At 51.0% G+C, this 16,141-nt stretch overlaps 2 protein-coding genes across 6 annotated transcripts; one reads left to right on the forward strand and one right to left on the reverse strand.

Moving 5' to 3' along the window:
* The first annotated feature begins 6,900 nt into the window (after positions 1 to 6,900).
* On the forward strand, positions 6,901 to 12,422 carry TMEM140 (transmembrane protein 140). 4 transcript variants are annotated; one of them, XM_074902639.1, is made up of 4 exons: positions 6,901 to 7,032; positions 9,040 to 9,330; positions 9,382 to 9,901; positions 10,665 to 12,422. In XM_074902639.1, the coding sequence occupies exons 3-4, from the start codon at positions 9,769 to 9,771 to the stop codon at positions 11,348 to 11,350; spliced, it is 819 nt and encodes a 272-aa protein (XP_074758740.1). In that variant the 5' UTR covers positions 6,901 to 7,032; positions 9,040 to 9,330; positions 9,382 to 9,768; the 3' UTR covers positions 11,351 to 12,422. The 4 variants fall into 4 exon arrangements, with proteins under 4 accessions (XP_074758740.1, XP_074758742.1, XP_074758743.1 ...); XM_074902641.1 differs by having other exon boundaries at positions 9,040 to 9,159; positions 9,791 to 9,901; XM_074902642.1 differs by having other exon boundaries at positions 9,040 to 9,159; positions 9,791 to 9,901; positions 10,668 to 12,422.
* CYREN (cell cycle regulator of NHEJ) lies at positions 7,030 to 14,015 on the reverse strand. Of its 2 annotated transcripts, XM_074902644.1 has the most exons (4): positions 13,876 to 14,015; positions 13,692 to 13,764; positions 13,142 to 13,326; positions 7,030 to 9,117 (listed from the first exon to the last, which is right to left on the reverse strand). In XM_074902644.1, the coding sequence occupies exons 1-4, from the start codon at positions 13,989 to 13,991 to the stop codon at positions 9,042 to 9,044; spliced, it is 450 nt and encodes a 149-aa protein (XP_074758745.1). In that variant the 5' UTR covers positions 13,992 to 14,015; the 3' UTR covers positions 7,030 to 9,041. The 2 variants fall into 2 exon arrangements, with proteins under 2 accessions (XP_074758745.1, XP_074758746.1); XM_074902645.1 differs by lacking the exon at positions 7,030 to 9,117 and having other exon boundaries at positions 12,538 to 13,326.
* Between the last annotated feature and the right edge of the window lie 2,126 nt (positions 14,016 to 16,141).

Genomic DNA, 16,141 nt, shown 5'->3' on the forward strand with positions numbered 1-16,141 from the left:
AAAGCAATAGGATTTGTTATGCTTAGTGTCAGACTTTGGGACTTCACAGATACCCACAAAGCCCACTATCAAGCATACAAAATCAACAAATTAATCTGTGAAGAAAGTACCAAAGTAGAAATGTCCTGAATAGAAAGCTACCTGCCCTCATCCCACAGTGCCATAAGTCAGCATTCATTGATTTTAACCATTATTATAATTTTTATTTATTCCAATAAACACCTTTGAGCAGTGTTAATTACAACATTGTGTCACTTTTCTTAGATTCTTACAGCATATATTATTGGCAAAATTTTGCAAAGCTAATAGTACATTTCTCTTCAGTTTTGACATCTCCTACACAGTTAAACAAGCCTCATGAAATACTGTGAGAACTGCAAAAAGTTTAAAGAAACGGTTATTCTCATTAAGTGCTTTAAAATCTTTTCCAGATATGATGTCAGCAAATTATACAGAACAGTACTTCAGCCATTGTTTTCATGAACAGAAATCTAGAATTCCTGAGTAAGGACTGGATGGGAAATATTAAAGTAGTCATACATATTATCTGTGTTTTAATATAGATCTGTGGGTTTTACAGATTAATAGGGAGCTATCACAGATCAGTTAAACAGTGGAATTTGAGAACATATTCTCTGTCTACATTAAGGATACCAGAATTTATTCTTAGAATGATCCTTATTCATGTGATTTTTCACACTTTGGGTGCTGAAAATCTAACAATGTCATGCCGTAGCAATATGTTTTAGTAATGACTTTGTGTATGGTTCTGAATTCCTGTCTTGTTTTTCTCAGACATGCACCCAGAGCTGTTCTACCTTATGACTACTTTGGTTTTGTCTTGGAGAACTTAACCAGAAAAAAAAAAAGTATCATGGTAGCTAAAAAACTAACAGATGAGTATCTGGTTTGTGAAAGGGTTTTTGAGAATGATGCGCCTGTGATAGGAGAGAACTGGATTCATTGATTCACAGGAGGGGATCCTGTTTTCTTAATGTATTTTTTGAAACTATATAAATAGAACTGTAAGGTTTTCCTGTGGTTTGCCTTCCCTATTTTATTTTGGCCAGGCAGGTTAAATATTATTAATGATGTTCAGCATCAACTATATAAAGTACCTCTTTGTTTAGACTAAAAGGATCTTCAAAATGTTGTAAATATTATTTGTGCCCAAGGGACATACCTCCCCACACACTGTCAGACCTGGTTCATCTCACCCGTTGATCATGGGCCTTACCAGGTAGTTTGCTGCCTCACTCTACCCTGCAGATGAGGAATGTGCAGTGCAGCACTAAAGCCAGCTGCAGCTAACCTGGTCCATGGCCAGCTGGCAAGATGCATCTGCCAGGTCAGGTCATGCTGAGAGAATGGACAGGGCCTGGACTGCAGCAGTGATTTTGGCACTTGAGGAGATGTGGTCTTCACCTGCTGTCAGTGCCCGGGCTGTGCCTGTCACACCAGCCAACACGCTGGAGATCCAAGTCTTCAGAAAGAAGATACATGAGCCACCTGCAGTATAGAGGGAGAGGTGAAGTTGAAAGTGACTCTCCCTCTGCCAACCTGAATCTGGGCACAAATCATTACAGCTGTAATTAGCTTCTGTGGGACAGGCAGTGCAGTTAAATACAGTTTAAGGATAACTTAAGTAACAGTACAGTTTGAGTACATTTAAGTCTTTTGTCTGCTAAAAGCTTGCCTGCCAAAGATGAGATTAATAAAGAATGCATTTGTAAATGCTTTTGTGATCTTGGGTGACATTAAAGCGCTTTCTTCCCCAGCTGTAGCTGTTTGTGCCTAGTTATTGTGTACCCAGGGTAAAAGTGTAACAGATCATGTTCTTCTAGGCCTTCCTGAAATTGACATTGCTTAGAGGAAGGGGGAAACAAAAATACAAAAACCTGACTCTTAATACTTTGTTACTGTGTTTTTTAGGTCCAACTGGAGTACTATCTCACAGCCTGTAAAACACTTGATACCAGCTTTTCCTCCCTCCTACTGCTCTTTGGGAGGTGTCTTATCAGCAGGGTGTGTAGTGAAGGCAGGTGCTAGACATGTGCCTGAGAGGAAACAATTTCTAGCCCAAAGGTTGCTGTCACTCAGGTACTTTCATCTCACCTGCACTGGACCCCTGTTCAGCTGCTCCCTGAATGCAGTGGCACCACCACTCAGGAGGCTGCCACACTACTTAACTTCTAGCTTTCCTGGGTGCTAGCACTGCTCATGTCCCAGGGCACCTTGTTCTGACACAGCCAGCCACCCTCCAGTGAGCACTAGCAGCTGAGCAGCTCAAGAACACGTATCGCCTGTCAAGATCAGTTGGGTGGCACCAGCTCTTCTCTTCCTCTCCCACTCATGTTGCTTGACAGTGGGGCTCAACATAGTATTCATGCTCTGGAGATGTCTGTTATGACTCTAGTCCAGTGTCATTTGAATGTCAAAAACTTGGCTTCCTGGGAGCCAACTCTAGGAGTGAGGACATGTTCTTCAGCTGAGCTGCATGCTTACCAAAACAAAAAAATCATGTTGACTTTGGCACATTCACTTCCTGATTTACAGTTTTATGCATAGTGAAGCAGTTTCAGTGGGAGCTACCTAGAGTGTCTTTATCCCTTTATGACTTTATTAGGAAATAGATGAAGAAGGGGAGGTGGACATGTGAGTTGGAATCTGCTTAATATGAAGAAAGTCTCAATCCCAACAACTAGTCATCTGAGTAAATGGCTTGATGTCCAGCAATGTCTGCCTTCTGTAACTCTACTTACTCTAACAGTAAGTAACTGTATCAGCCTCAGCCCGTTACTGAGTCTGAACTGGCCAAGACAAAATTTGGATGTTTCATTGTGATTTTATTTTTTCTTCTTCACTCTATTTGGAAGTTTCCCTAAGATTCTCAAGGAGAGGAATTATTCACCAAGCAGCTGAAGCCACCATTCCTTGATCATAGTAGAAAAACTGGAGAATCATAAGCCACAAAAGTCATTCCCCCCAACAAATAAAATACATGTTACACTCAAAAAAATTTGACATAAAATCTGTACACAAATAGTCCGTCTGTGGAACTCTGCTAAAGGATGTCATGGATGCAAAACATGTACATGGATTCAGGTGAACATGTACCTTGTAGCTAAACCACTGGGAGTTTTTGAATAGACACATACTGCTTGGGAAATCTCCTCAGCTGAAAAGAGTGAGAATCTAGGATAGTGCTTGGGAAAACTATTGGATATGCTTGTCCTCTTCCTGCTCTCCCCTGGCTATCCACGCATGGTCATGTTGGAGGCAGGGCGCTGTGACAGATGGTCCCTTAGCCTAAACCAGCATTGCCATTCATGTGTTCCTACATATCTCGGTAATATTTCATTCATTATGGTCATATACTTGCATAGTTTGCATTTTCTTAATGTGTATAGCATTGTACAGACATTTGGGAGAAGAGATGAAAAACAGACTGCTTAAGACAGGTACTGAGTTTTGTCTCCTTTAAATTTCCTAGCACTTGGAATTGCCCAGTAAGCAAGTCAGTGAGCTTCCTTTCTCTACCATGTCTCTACAGCATGCTCCATTTTAATCTGTACACTGGAACCTATTGCTGCAAAATCAGGCCCATTAAGTTATGAGCATTTGAGAGGGGCTGAGCTAGTATAGCCAATAATAAATAAATCCTAAATTATTTGTATCTGCAAGAAGAAACAATTGGCCAAATACTTAAAATACTCAAAATGTATAGCTGGGAGGAAATATCCCATACAGCCCCTCTGTTGTGCACTGTATAAGAAACAAGGAAAAATCATACCGTATTACAGCAAGACAAATGTAATAATAAAGACAAGAAATTAAACACATAGGCACAAGTCATCATTAAAAGTCCTCCCAGAGACAGGGCTAAAACTGCATCCAGGTATGGTGAAGAAGGGCACCTTCCAAGCTAAAGGCTCCAGCCAGCCGGGCACCAGTTCTGGGAATGAGTTCTGGGAACCTTACATCTGATAACCTGTGGGATTAGGGTTCAGTCTCATGGAAGCACACATGCAGACAGCACAAAGCCATTTAGCTTTGCACTGCCTTGGACTCTGGCTTTTAGGTTGCCAGCAACCTCCTCATGACAGCTACAAGAAGAAAAGCATAGAGTTGCTTCTGTTTCACTGAGATTTATTTTTAGTTGTCAGCAGATTACAGATGAGAAAAAAATAGTCATTTTACAATTTCTTCTGAACAGAAGTGACTTCTAAACAGTGTAGAATATGAACTCCAATCTCTCTTCTTACCAGTCAAAGGACTCCCACAGAGTCCCTTAAATCTAGTACAACGGGGCAGAACTAGCTACAGCTGAGAGGGTTTTTGAGTAACGTAGAGGGAACAGAGTTCTGCTGTGGAAATTCCCTCAGAAATGGGGAACTGGGTCATGACCAACTTCCGGGAAGCAAGTATAGTAGCTTTTAAAACAGCAGGCTAAAATAACCAAAACACTTTTGAAAGTCTCAGCTCATCTCGTGCTTTACTTGTGATGGCTAATATTACTAGGACTGCTGACAGTGTTGCTGTGTGTGCTTCAACTGCACCACAAGAGACAAAGAGCTGCAGGGTAGTTCATTCCACTGTAAAGCCAAGTGAACATCTCCTTAATGCACACAAGGTATTACATTTCTATTTCAGGAAACAATTCCAGGAAGGAACAATTGCACAGGAATTTAGTGGAAGCTGGCTCCTGGGAAGTGCTCTGCTTTCCCACTCACAGACACCAGGCTCCAGCAACCCAAACACTCCATCCCATCTCTCCTACCTCCAGGCACACACACATAGAACCCCTGCTGTCTTTCTCCTCTCACTTCCTGTTCTTCCTCCATGAGACATGTTGATGATCATCCCCCTGCTTATCCCACACCCATCACACCTATCCTCCCCAACTGCTCCATCATCAGATAGACTTGAAGCATCTGAAGCCACAGGGGCAGCCAGAAGACACCTGTAAAATGTCCCTAGGAAGAAGAACAGCAAGGCATATTGCATCCTGCTCATCCTTCAAGCACAACCTTCCCTGCCCAAATGCCTTGAAGGAGAAAGTAAGGGAACTACCTGGCAGAAAGGCAGCCAAAGATGTGGAAGGAGGGCTCCAGTATAAGAAGGTTGGTGGTACCAAGGGCCAGTCTTGAGCCAGAGGTTGACCGTACCTCTCCCTGCTGGAAGCCTTGGCATCCCAGGAGGCATTACAAGCAGCAGAGACTGAGACCCTGCAGGGGAGGAGACACAAGGCTCTGCAGGAAACACTCAGGAAACACTGAAGAGACTTTTGCCATAGGTACACAATCAGGCAACCAGTTCTGGCCAGGAAGATGCCACAACCCTAAATGTTGTATTTATTGCTCTGAGCAGTGCAGAGAAGTCTGGGGAGATGGAGGTGTGTGCAAAGGCTAAAGCCAGGATGTGTGGCCATCTGTCACACTGATGAAAGCTGAAGCGTAAGAGATCAAACACCTATCTAGTAGGACAGTGGCTTGAGGGACAAGTGCAGTGGCATGATGGAGCAGACCCACTGTAGCAAACAGGACCCAATGCAAAGTGAGGATGTTTGTGAAGGAGCTGCTTGTGCCTCCTGCCCATATGTGGCAGCAAAATGGCAACCTCCACTGTGGTGCTGAGGTCAGCTAAGGAGCTGGCTGATCACCAGATCCAAATCATATATATTTTTCCATTCTGAATGACAAAAAGAGTGAGTGGTGTGAGGTGAAACTGCATAACTGCCCCTCTTGAGAGCACAAACATGCCTCATGCCAATGCATTTTTCCTCACTGGAACACAGGCCTCACCTTGGTGCTCTCAGCTCATACCTCATTTTCCAGCCAGCAGCCCCAATTTCAGATGATGGCTATATTCAGCCCCAAGGCTTCCTTCTACGTCCCTGCCATTCACCACATTCAGCTCAGCAGCTATGGTGTGCTAGGCTTTATTTGCTGCAAGCCTTCTGCCCCAGTCCCTGATTTCTCCCACCATAACCCCTGCCCAAGCCATCTGTGATCTGAATCACCTCAATCTGGATTCTTGTCCTTCTCAATGCTAAAATTAATCCATGCACACAGGCCAGATAGTAAGGGACCTTCCCACTGCCACCTGCCTGATGGCTCTATCCATTGAGCTTCTCAGGGCTTCCTCCTATATTTTCTTTCACCTGCCTCTTGTGCTCTTGGATCTGAGTGCCAATATTAAAGGCTCACAATATATGTACCACCTGAAGATTTTCAGACCATGTCTAAATGTGGAATTAGTAGGTGGGACTCTGTGAACAGCTTCATGGCTAGATGTCCCACATGTATCACCCTCCAGCACACACCTAACAGACCCACCACCAACGCTGCTTATAGGACAGGACAAATGATTCTGGATCTGGCCAGGAGAACTAAAGGAAGGAGAGTTTTGCCCCTCAAATCACTCGAGGTTTCACAGGTTTCCTGTTGCAGCAGGCAGCTTGCCACTTCTGCACTGCACCTACACAGGCAGCGTCTGTGGGTGAAGGGGAGCTCGGGCAAAACTGGGTCTGGGAGCGGTGTTCAAAGTGCAAGACGTCAAAGTGGTCACTGAACTCTGACAGTGCTGCGGTACTGGGGGTCGGCACTGGGACAGTCAGTCACCTCTACAGAAGTGTCCAAGCAAAACAAACTTTTCTCAGCCCCCACAGACACCCAAGCCACCCTAGCAGTCCAGCTTTCCTGGGTGAGCTTAGCCTGGTCAGGTACCATGTCACTTAACACAGCCAGGAGAAGAAAGCCTCCCCCGGCTCAAATGCTAGTGGCTAGGCTCAGCTTGTTTTTTTTACTCATATTTAGATGACGCAGTATGAGTACTACATGAGGCTCCCATGGCCCTGAAAACCGAAACAGAAAGCAAGAAGCAGATGCCAGTGACACAGCAGGGGCTGTGTGTCAGAACCCACCCAGCACGGGACCAGACAGCTGCCACAGACCAACGCAGCTCACTGGGGCAGTACCTCAGCACTTTCCAGCGTTGTTTCAGCTCTACACCCAGCCAGATGCGTAACCCGTAAGTATCCTCCACTGTGTCCCTCACCTTTTTAATGCCGCTAACATCCGGGGAGATCTGCCAGGAAAAGAAGTGGTGCTGCAGGGTACAAATGTCTGTGAGGAAGCAGGCCCTTCCCCAGCTGTGGCACACTTTTGGGGCGGTTCATCTGCAGTGTGATCTGTGTGCCACTGGCTGGTTTCTGTTTGCCAGCAATCCTTCTTGTCAGTGGCCTTTCTTAACCTGTGGTTTCCCCACAGCCAATCCTGTCTGAGGGGGGGAAGGAGGAGCTGTCAATGTTAGGTAAATGGTTGGACTGGATGATCTTCAAGGTCTTTTCCAAACTAGATGATTCTGTGAAGAGGTATCCGGGTGGGGGTGGGGTGTGTGTGTTGTAGCTTGAAGGAAAGGTCCCAACTCCAAAGCTGCCTTCCTTTCTCACTGCTCTTTCCTGGAATTACTCAGCAGCGGGGGAGAGGGGATGCAGGAAAGCCAAGTCTTCTGGGGGCTCTTCAGTGCAAGAGAAAATGCCTATTCCCTCACCCCTTTGCATTCAGCCTGTTCACTGCAGTGGGGTCTGGCAGCTCCACAGAGATCTGTCCCCTGCACAGAGGTACCCAGGCACTCATCCAGCAGCTCACTGAGCAGAAGGCACAGCCTCAGCCAAGGAAGGTGCTCACCTGCTTATGAGCCAGCAGAGGGAAGGGCCCTGCAGTCCCAGCAGCACAGAGTCCCTGCAAGCCCCATCTCACACACAGACACCCCAAGGACCTCCTGACCTGTGCAGGGAGCTGCACAGGTTGAGACACAGAGCTCTCCCATGGTGAAGTTCAGTGCTTCCAGTGATGCCTGCTCAGAAACAAGGGGGCTGAAGCCATGCTTGGGTTCCTCTTGCACCTTTGAGACAGAGCTGCCGACTCTCCCATGCATCCACAGGCACCTCCTTAGAGGCCGAGGGGCTGCAGATGTCTGGGAAAAGCCCCAGCTGGACACTGAGTGACAGCTGTTTCCTGTTTATCTCCTGCTTCTCGGCCAGGCTGCCTCCAAAACACCCCCGGAACCAAGCTGCTGAGCTCACAAAAGCTGGTTCTGCAGTTGTGCTGATGGCAGGGTACCAGGTCTCAGCTTTCATTGCCAAAGTGTATGTCACCTCCTGCCATGCGGTCTCTGCCCCAGTTGGCACAGGGCACCCACTCCAGGCATGTTTCTGTCCCTGTCATAGTTACACCTGGGGACAGGGATTTACCTGGTGGGCTGAGCTGGGGAGGCAGCAGGAGGCTTGAGGGGCAAAGCTGCCTGCAATTTAGCAGAGTGAACAGAGAAGGATCACTGGGAAGAGAAACTAGTTTTTTACACATATGAGCCTCAAAACAGAGGAGAGGGCAGAGATACCATGGGATTTTCCTGAGCTCTCGCACATGCAGAGATCACATAGCAGCACAGTGCTGCTGAGGTGGCTCTACTCCGCCTCTGCCATATATTTCCATGAACCTTCTAGGAATTTAATTCTCTATCCCCTCTCTCGTAAACATGTGTAACTAGGACAATTTTTAATTGCTTTTATATTTTATGGAGGTGGGGGTAAATAAAAGGTAATGTGAGATGATTGAACAAAAGCCTGTTTCTACCAGCCTGCCTTCTCTAGGAAACCAGTCTACAGAAATTCCACAGCAAGGGCTGGTGGGTGGGCAGAACCAGGAGCTGGCTGGGCTGTACCGGTCCCAGCTCTGAGTTCTGACAGAAATCCTGGGGGAGGTGGTCAACTAACCCAGCACAGTTTGTTCTCCCTCTGAGGGCTGTGAGGCAGGATGCCAGGGAGAACAGTGGGCAGGTGTGAGCCCTTGCAGGACAGGGAGAGGAAAAGCAGCAATGCCTGGCTGCAGAAGAGCATGTGTACAGACAAAACAAGAGGCAATACCAGGGTCAAGACAAACACTAGCAAAATTGCATGTGCACAAGGTCTCATTCTGCAGCATGTTCTGGGCCAGAGCACAGATATTTTCCTGGTCATTTGTGTCTTCACTGTAGATTCAGAACAATGGGCATTCTCCACGTGACCTTCCAGTCTTTCCAGAAGCCTGTTGTGAAGAAGACCTCCAAGGGAAGCTACAAGAAGAAGTGAGGTTATTGACCAAGGGAAGGAGACAGGTCAGTGTCTGGATGCTGTGATGCCCTTCCATGCTGGTGTGTGCTCCTTCTGGCTATGACTATGTGGAGGAGAAGTTTGGGACAGAGAAACTTTATCCTTGCGCGAATTAACCATAAGTGACCCACTCCCAAGTATCCAGGGAGACAGGGAGTGGGAGGGGAATGCTGAAGGCACTGTAGCCAGGCACTGGGTACAGATTGAGTGGGAGGGGAATGCTGAAGGCACTGTAGCCAGGCACTGGGTACAGATTGAGTGGGGTCTCTCCTGGCACTCTAAAAACGCAGAGGCTGTACCAAATCCACAAGTGGCTGTGGGCTGATGGCCTACGACACCCAGGACATCAGGATGATATATCACCAGGCAATGGGCACTGGAGGGGAGACAGCAGGACCAACATCATTAAATTCTTGAGGAAAGGTGGTAAATGATTCACAGGAGAGAATGCTTGACAAAGGCAGGAAAGGGGTTATTTACAGAGCCTCAAGCTGGAGGCTGAGCTTGAAGCCAAGGTCTCTGAACTCCTTGCCCTGTGTTTGTTCCTCTGTGCAGATCTGGGTGGCTAGTGCTGCAATGCCATGTGGCTCTGCAGCCAGTGATACCCCTTCCTGATGCCACTTCCCTGTTTTTCAGCACGAAGCAGAAGCCTGGAAGAGGGCACTGAGGACAGTCCACATTTCTGGGAGAGGAGCAGGGAGTCGGGTTTGCCAGACAGTCTGAGAGGAGCGAGGATGGTAATCACAGGTCTGTCACTGTAGCACCCATTTCCCCAGACCTCAAAGGAGGGCAAGTGGCTGCAGGTGGGTCTGGGGTGCCTCTCTGTGGTAGACAACTTCCTGTCCACGTGGGGCATCGGTCCTCACAAAACAGGGAAGAGGAGCACCATGTCTGCAGGTGATCAGCCCTGCTGTGCCCAGAAATGTATAGGCATGCAAGGGCCACAGGGGTACATGGATGCTGGAAACACATGTCATTAGTGGCATTATGTGTCCTAGAACTACAGGGGGAGGAGGGAGGCCGCAGGGAGAGCCCTGCACTTCAGACACTGTCATGCCTGTATTTTACTCTGTAGTCCAAAGATCATAAGGGATGTCCTTATCTGAGCAGACCTGAAAGAAAAGCATTTCACCAGAACAGTTTTTAACCCCCTCCTTACCAGACAGCAGTGTTTTGCTCCCCTCCCATCACTGCAGTTTGCTGACACATGTCTCTCTTGCCCAACATGAGATCACGGTGCAAAGGGCATGTGTGGGCTAAAGGGAGCCATACTGTCCTCCCAGTTCTGGTCCATGCTTGGGACATCATTAAGCCACCTTTGCTGTGACCAAAAATGCACCCCCCTCGACCTAGTAACACATGTACAGCACAGTCAGAGGCAGGACTCAGATGCTCCTGCTCTAGTTGCAAAGGGAGTCCTGAGACCCCAGTGACACAGGCTCAAAGTACATCCTGAGAAGGGTGCCATAACACGCAACAAACAAGGGGTCCCCCGCTTCATGTTTTGCAGCAGGCATCCCCAAAGCAGACTTTACGATGGTATCAAGAAAGCATGCAGGCACCAGGATGGGTTTGCTGCAACAGAGGTACACCAGGCACCTGCTCTATGCGCTGACCCTACTCAAGTCTGCCGGGACCTTGGCCCTGATGCTCTATGCACTGCTGTGGGAAGCTGGGAACCTGGTCGACCTCCCTGGCAAACGCATTGGCTTTTACAACTTCTGCCTGTGGAATGAGACAGCTGGGCAGCTACAATGCCTGGAATATGAGCACCTGCAGATGATGGGCATCAGCCTACCAGGAATAGTGATAGCCAGGGTTTGTGTGTATGCCTGCCTGGTCTTCAGCATCTTCTACCCCATTTTTGTTGCACATGTGAAATGCACAGAGGAGACAGAGGGCTGGAAGGTGACCATCATCATACTCATCATCAAGACGATAATCCTGTCTGGAGGCCTGGTTGTATTTCTTTTCCAAACCTCGCAGTGGATTCAGCCCTCTGAGTTCACTGGGGGCTTCCTGGCACTGCTTGGTTCTCAGGCTCTACTACTGCTCCAGATTATCACTGCCACAATGTACCTCAGCTGGGCCAAGCACACACCTCATGTCAAACCCCTTTTACTGAAAAGGCCCTGCCCATTGAGTTTGGCAGTGAAGAAGATGCAAGATGCAAGCGCTATTGATAACCTGATCTAAACCAGTAATCCCGCTACAGCTTTAGTCACTGGCATAAATCTGATCCTTAGTCCAAAGGCCCTCATCCAGCCATGCTATGGCACTGTGTGCAGCACTCCTGCAGCGAGCAGGCAGCAGACACCAACACCCACAGCACAGAAGCTTTCTGGCAACAGCAGCATGTAACGCACCCCTCAGCCTGGGGCACAGCAGCAAAGCAACAATATTTCTGGTCCTGACCCAGAGGACAGTGAAGGGGACAGATCAGAACTAGCACACAGTGGACACAGCCCTCTGTCCAGATCTAACCTAAGTATAGGCAGGCAGAGAGGCTTCCTTTCTTGGAGTTGCCCAAAGAGACTCTGCTTCTTCTGCTGGACTAAGCAGGGATGCCTTTGAGGCAATTGTGACTTGAGGAGCTGTGGCTTCACACTGCCATCACTATAGTGATGATCACTACAGTGGTGGCCCTGGAAGTGGAAATACTCTCTTCAGCAGGAGCCCCTGTACTTCACCTGCTGGAATGGCATCTGGAGTGACTCTGCTTTAGCTCATTGGGGTGAAGTGGCCCACATCCAACCCCAGCAGCAACAGAGCACCTGGAGGGGCAGCCTAACAACTTGCTGAACACAGCCCTAATGAGGAGTTTCCACGAGGAAGCAGAGGATTTTGGTGCAGAACCCGAGGTTTGTCCCCACTGATATTATGGAGCTAAGCCCAGCACTCCAGAAGCCTTTGAGACTGCAGAACTGGTTCTGTGCAAGGGCAGCTCACCACAAAGCTAACTCAGACCAACACATACACCACACAAGGGTGCACTCAGGGAGATGGGCCAGGACTGCCAAAGGCCAGGGTGCAGTGCCCCAGCTGGGCATCGCAGCCAGAGCACTGGAGAGGGTTTCTCTGCTGTAGCAGCACATAGCACCGCTCCATGGCATGTCTATAACCTCACACAAAGAAGCGCTTCCTTTCCTCTCCATCCCCTTCAGGGACATAAGGGTCTGTTTACTCTCCTGCTGCAGTCTTGTTGTGGATGTGGCTGTGGACGCTCATTTGACCAATTCTTTATTTCAGTAAAAGCTTTTGAACCTGCTCCTGTCTCACATGGTTTGTTCATCCCCACCTTTGGATCGGGAAGAGGACACATCCTCATCCTGTCCCAGACCCCCATGCACACTGCCACAGGGTCAGCCCCCTCAGGATGGTCCCTGCTCCTTGCCAGTCTGCTCCCACCCATGTCTTCCTCTTCTATGGGAGGCCTGCCCGAGCCTGGAGGCAAATTCAGCATCAGGTCTAATGGGGACAGCCTGTCAGGCCCCACTGCAGCTGACACAGAGAGAAAGCAAGGACAAGGGAGCCCCAAGGCTGAACCATGACTATCTGGCTCTGCAGAGCCAGCAAAGGCCTTTCAGGGCCAGCAACTCCCAGTTCCCCTCCAGTCCCAACACCGACCCACCAATGGGACACTCACAGGAACCCAGATGTCCTCTTTAATCTGTCCATGTTCTGAGATGCCAAACAGACATGAACATAACCTAATCTGGAGCCAAATCTCACTGAACACACCACGGGAAGTGAGTGCCCCCTTCCTTTTTCCCCATGGCCTTCATGGGCCTCCTGCTAGCTCCACAGTCCACCAACACAGCAGATACACAGCCCACTTCAGGACCGATTCCCACCATCCTGAGTGCTGTGGGAAGGGCCACCCTCCTCACCGTCCCCTTTGCTCCTGGGGAACCGCAGAGGAAGCAACGTTAGCTGAAAAATATCTCCCTGACGTATTTCAGAGCATCGTCCTCAGAGTCCTCCCACCTTCTCCTTCTCTCTGCATCGGCACCTGCACCAGCGTCAGGACCCAATGGGAGAGCCGGACTGCAGTCGCTGCCTCCTCCCACGTTGCCTGTGTTTACAGGATCCTCCTTTGGCCTTGGCTGGAGCTTCTGCTCCTCTTTGCTCCCGGACCGGGCCTTCTCCTCGCCTTTCTTGCACCGTAGATTCTGACCAAAAAGAAAACAACCAGACCCGGCTGTGCACGACTTCACCCCGACAGCACCTCAAGACGGGGGGGGTGGGGGGGGCAGCCCACCAGCCCCGCGGGGACATCCCTCGCCAATCCCCAGGTCCGCGGTGGAAGCCGCTTTCATTCCGCAGCGCCAGGCGGGGCGGCCGGCCGCGACCAAAGCAGCTGCGCCGGCCCCGGCAGCCTCCGGGAAGGGGAGGAGGGGACCAGAACACCCGGGTGCTGCTCGGCAGCGCCCCCAGGCCCGCTGCTCGGAGAGACACCCCCAGGGAGCTCCTGCCCACCCGGCCGTACTCGGGAGCAGCCAGGGCCGCGCCCCCATCCCCGGGGGCCCGGGCTCACCTCGGCCAGGACTGCCAGGGCCACGTCCACCAGCTCCGCCTCGTTCATGCAGTGCTGCACCGCCGCCGCCGCCCTGGCACCGCACGGGCAGACACTCAGCGCGGGGGGGGGGGGGGGGGGCCCGGCCCGGCCCGGCCTCGCCCGCCCGCCGCCCCCGCCGCTCCCCTCGCCCCAGCGGCGCTACCTGGGCCTTGCCGCCGCCCGCCGCCGCGCGGCCTTGGGGGGCACCGCCGCCGCCCGCTCGTCCCCCGCCGCCCCCATCCAGGCCGGGAGGAGCCGCCGCCGGGCGCCTGCCGCCATCCTCCGCAGCGCGGGCACGGTGGGGCGGCGCGGCCCCAGGAGACTCCGCCCCCACCCTCCGATTAAAGAGGCTACTTTTAACTCCCCGAAACAGCCCAAGAAAGAGAGAAGGGATGGCGGGAGCGGAGGCCCTCCGAGCTGAGGAACGTCTCAAACGCGTGCAAGTAACGAAAGCACAGCCCAGGGGCCGATGGTGTGGCGTTTGGAGCCGACAAGGGCACCCGAGAGCACAGGATGCAGCTGGAGGTCGGAGGGGAGTGCCGTGAAGGCGGGACGGGGCTGCTCTGGTGCATCTTGTCGAGTTTCAAGGGCCACCTGTCCGGTGATCGACATTTGCTTCCTTATCCACGAAATGCATGTTAAAAGTTCACACCCCTGAATATGCTGATGAAGATTAACGAGACCATGCAGGTGTTCTAATCAAACGAGCTAAATTTTAAATATATATATTTTTTTAATCGTGTTCAATTAATTTAGGGTGAGGAACAATAGGCAAAGCAGCGCTGGGTGCACGGAGAGCCGTAACCCTACCACACGCACACCAAGTTCAAAAACACAGCGTTTTTTATACTTCTGTGCCACTGTCTTTAACCAGTCCTCTCTCGTCAGATGATTGTCCTGCTCTTTCTCCATTGGGTCCTTTGAGTTGCTTGGGTCTTTGTCCTCCTCCTATTGGGTCTTTTGAAAGTCTCGAAGCCTTGGTCTCGTGGCGTGTTTTTCTCCTATTGGATTTTTTTTAAAAGCCTCATGATCCCATCTTTTGGCGGGCTGTTCTTCAAGCAGCAGTTACATATTAGCTCTGGGTGATGAGGTTTCCGAGAAGTGGGTACCTATTAGCTCTAGGTGATGGGGTTTCCGAGAAGCGGTTACATTGTTCCAACCGAATGGCATACTTTATATTTTACCCATATATATATATATTCAAACATTCATTGTAACATAGGTTGTAGTAATCGCAAATCACTTCAAAACCCACCCAGGGTACCATATTCTATTTTTACAATACTTTAGACAGCAGGATAGTATGGTTTAACATTTACAGATCATTCAAGCGTATCGTACCTGCCTTGCTTAACTTAGCGAATTAGCTACAATAGTTTATTACACAGAGACCCGAAGCCGTGACTTCCATTTCTACCAATCTCTCTCCTTTTCTTTTTTCCTTGTTATCATCAGTTAACACGAGGCATACTACATCGCCTGCCATAATTCATTGTGTATTTAGCCAACTATCGCGTGCCCAGTTAGTACCTTGTAGGAAATCAATACATGTCTGGACTTCGATACTTGTCTCCTCGTTGTCCACAGCATCAGGGACTTACGAGTCTAAGTCACTCGTCTCCCTCCTCTGAGCGGGACGTGACACCCCCCCAGGCGGGAAGCCGCCGGGCTGCCGTCGCCGTCGCTGGGGGATTTCTCCCCGTCACTCCGAGCTCTTTCGGCTGAACCGCCAGCGCAGGCGAGCAGCAAGGAAGCCCCTCCCCGCCCCCCTCCAAACCCCCACTCCCGGCCGAAGCCGGAGCTAGATGAGGCGCGGCGGGAGGCGGCGCGGGCGGGAACCCCCCGGGCCCGGCAGCCGGGAGGGACCGGCAGGTTCAGCGGCCTGCGCCCGAACAGACCCAGCTCCCGCCGCCCTCGCAGCTCCGGTGGGGGGCCGGGACAGGGCGATGCTTGGATCGGAGCTTTGTCAGCTGCCGCGCCCGCCCTCCAACAAGGCGGCGAGTGCCGCACCCCCGAGGGCACTTCCGGGCCGTCGCCCCGGCGTGCCCCGCCCACCCTGACGTCACGCCGCCCGTGTGATGCCCCCGGCGCTCGCCGTTGCTAGGGCGACCCCTGCGGGCGGCAGCCCTCAGTGTTGTCGCCGCAGCGCGTCTCTGGCAGGGAGCGTTGGGGGGCTGTGAGGCGCGGCCGCCGCTCGGAGCTCGCTTCTCGGCCCTTCTCGCCTTCTCCCTTTCCCCCTCCCCGCCTGGGGCTCGGCACAGCCCGCCGGGCGCCTCCTGGACTCGGGGCGGACCGTGTCCCCGTCCCCACCGCAGCATGCAGAGGCTCGTCACGCTCCTCAGGAGCCTGCGGGAGCGGCTGCCGCCCAGCAGCGCCTCCGCTCCCCGCGCCGCCGGGGCCTCCGAGCTCCGGGAGGAGGGCCGCGGCGG

Source organism: Athene noctua, chromosome 3 (genome assembly GCF_965140245.1).
Source record: "Athene noctua chromosome 3, bAthNoc1.hap1.1, whole genome shotgun sequence".
Lineage (NCBI taxonomy): Eukaryota > Metazoa > Chordata > Aves > Strigiformes > Strigidae > Athene > Athene noctua.

Excerpts from the sequence above, each read along its gene's own strand:
- TMEM140 (XM_074902639.1), top strand. The coding sequence starts at position 9,769 with ATGCCACTTCCCTGTTTTTCAGCACGAAGCAGAAGCCTGGAAGAGGGC. Across the intron at positions 9,902-10,664 it reads AGCGAGGATGGTAATCACAG|CAGGCATCCCCAAAGCAGAC; the intron begins GTCTGTCACTGT and ends CATGTTTTGCAG.
- CYREN (XM_074902644.1), bottom strand. The coding sequence starts at position 13,991 with ATGGCGGCAGGCGCCCGGCGGCGGCTCCTCCCGGCCTGGATGGGGGCG. Across the intron at positions 13,327-13,691 it reads CCCTGGCAGTCCTGGCCGAG|AATCTACGGTGCAAGAAAGG; the intron begins GTGAGCCCGGGC and ends CTTTTTGGTCAG. Across the intron at positions 9,118-13,141 it reads GATGCAGAGAGAAGGAGAAG|CTTCCCTTGGAGGTCTTCTT; the intron begins GTGGGAGGACTC and ends TTCTTCTTGTAG.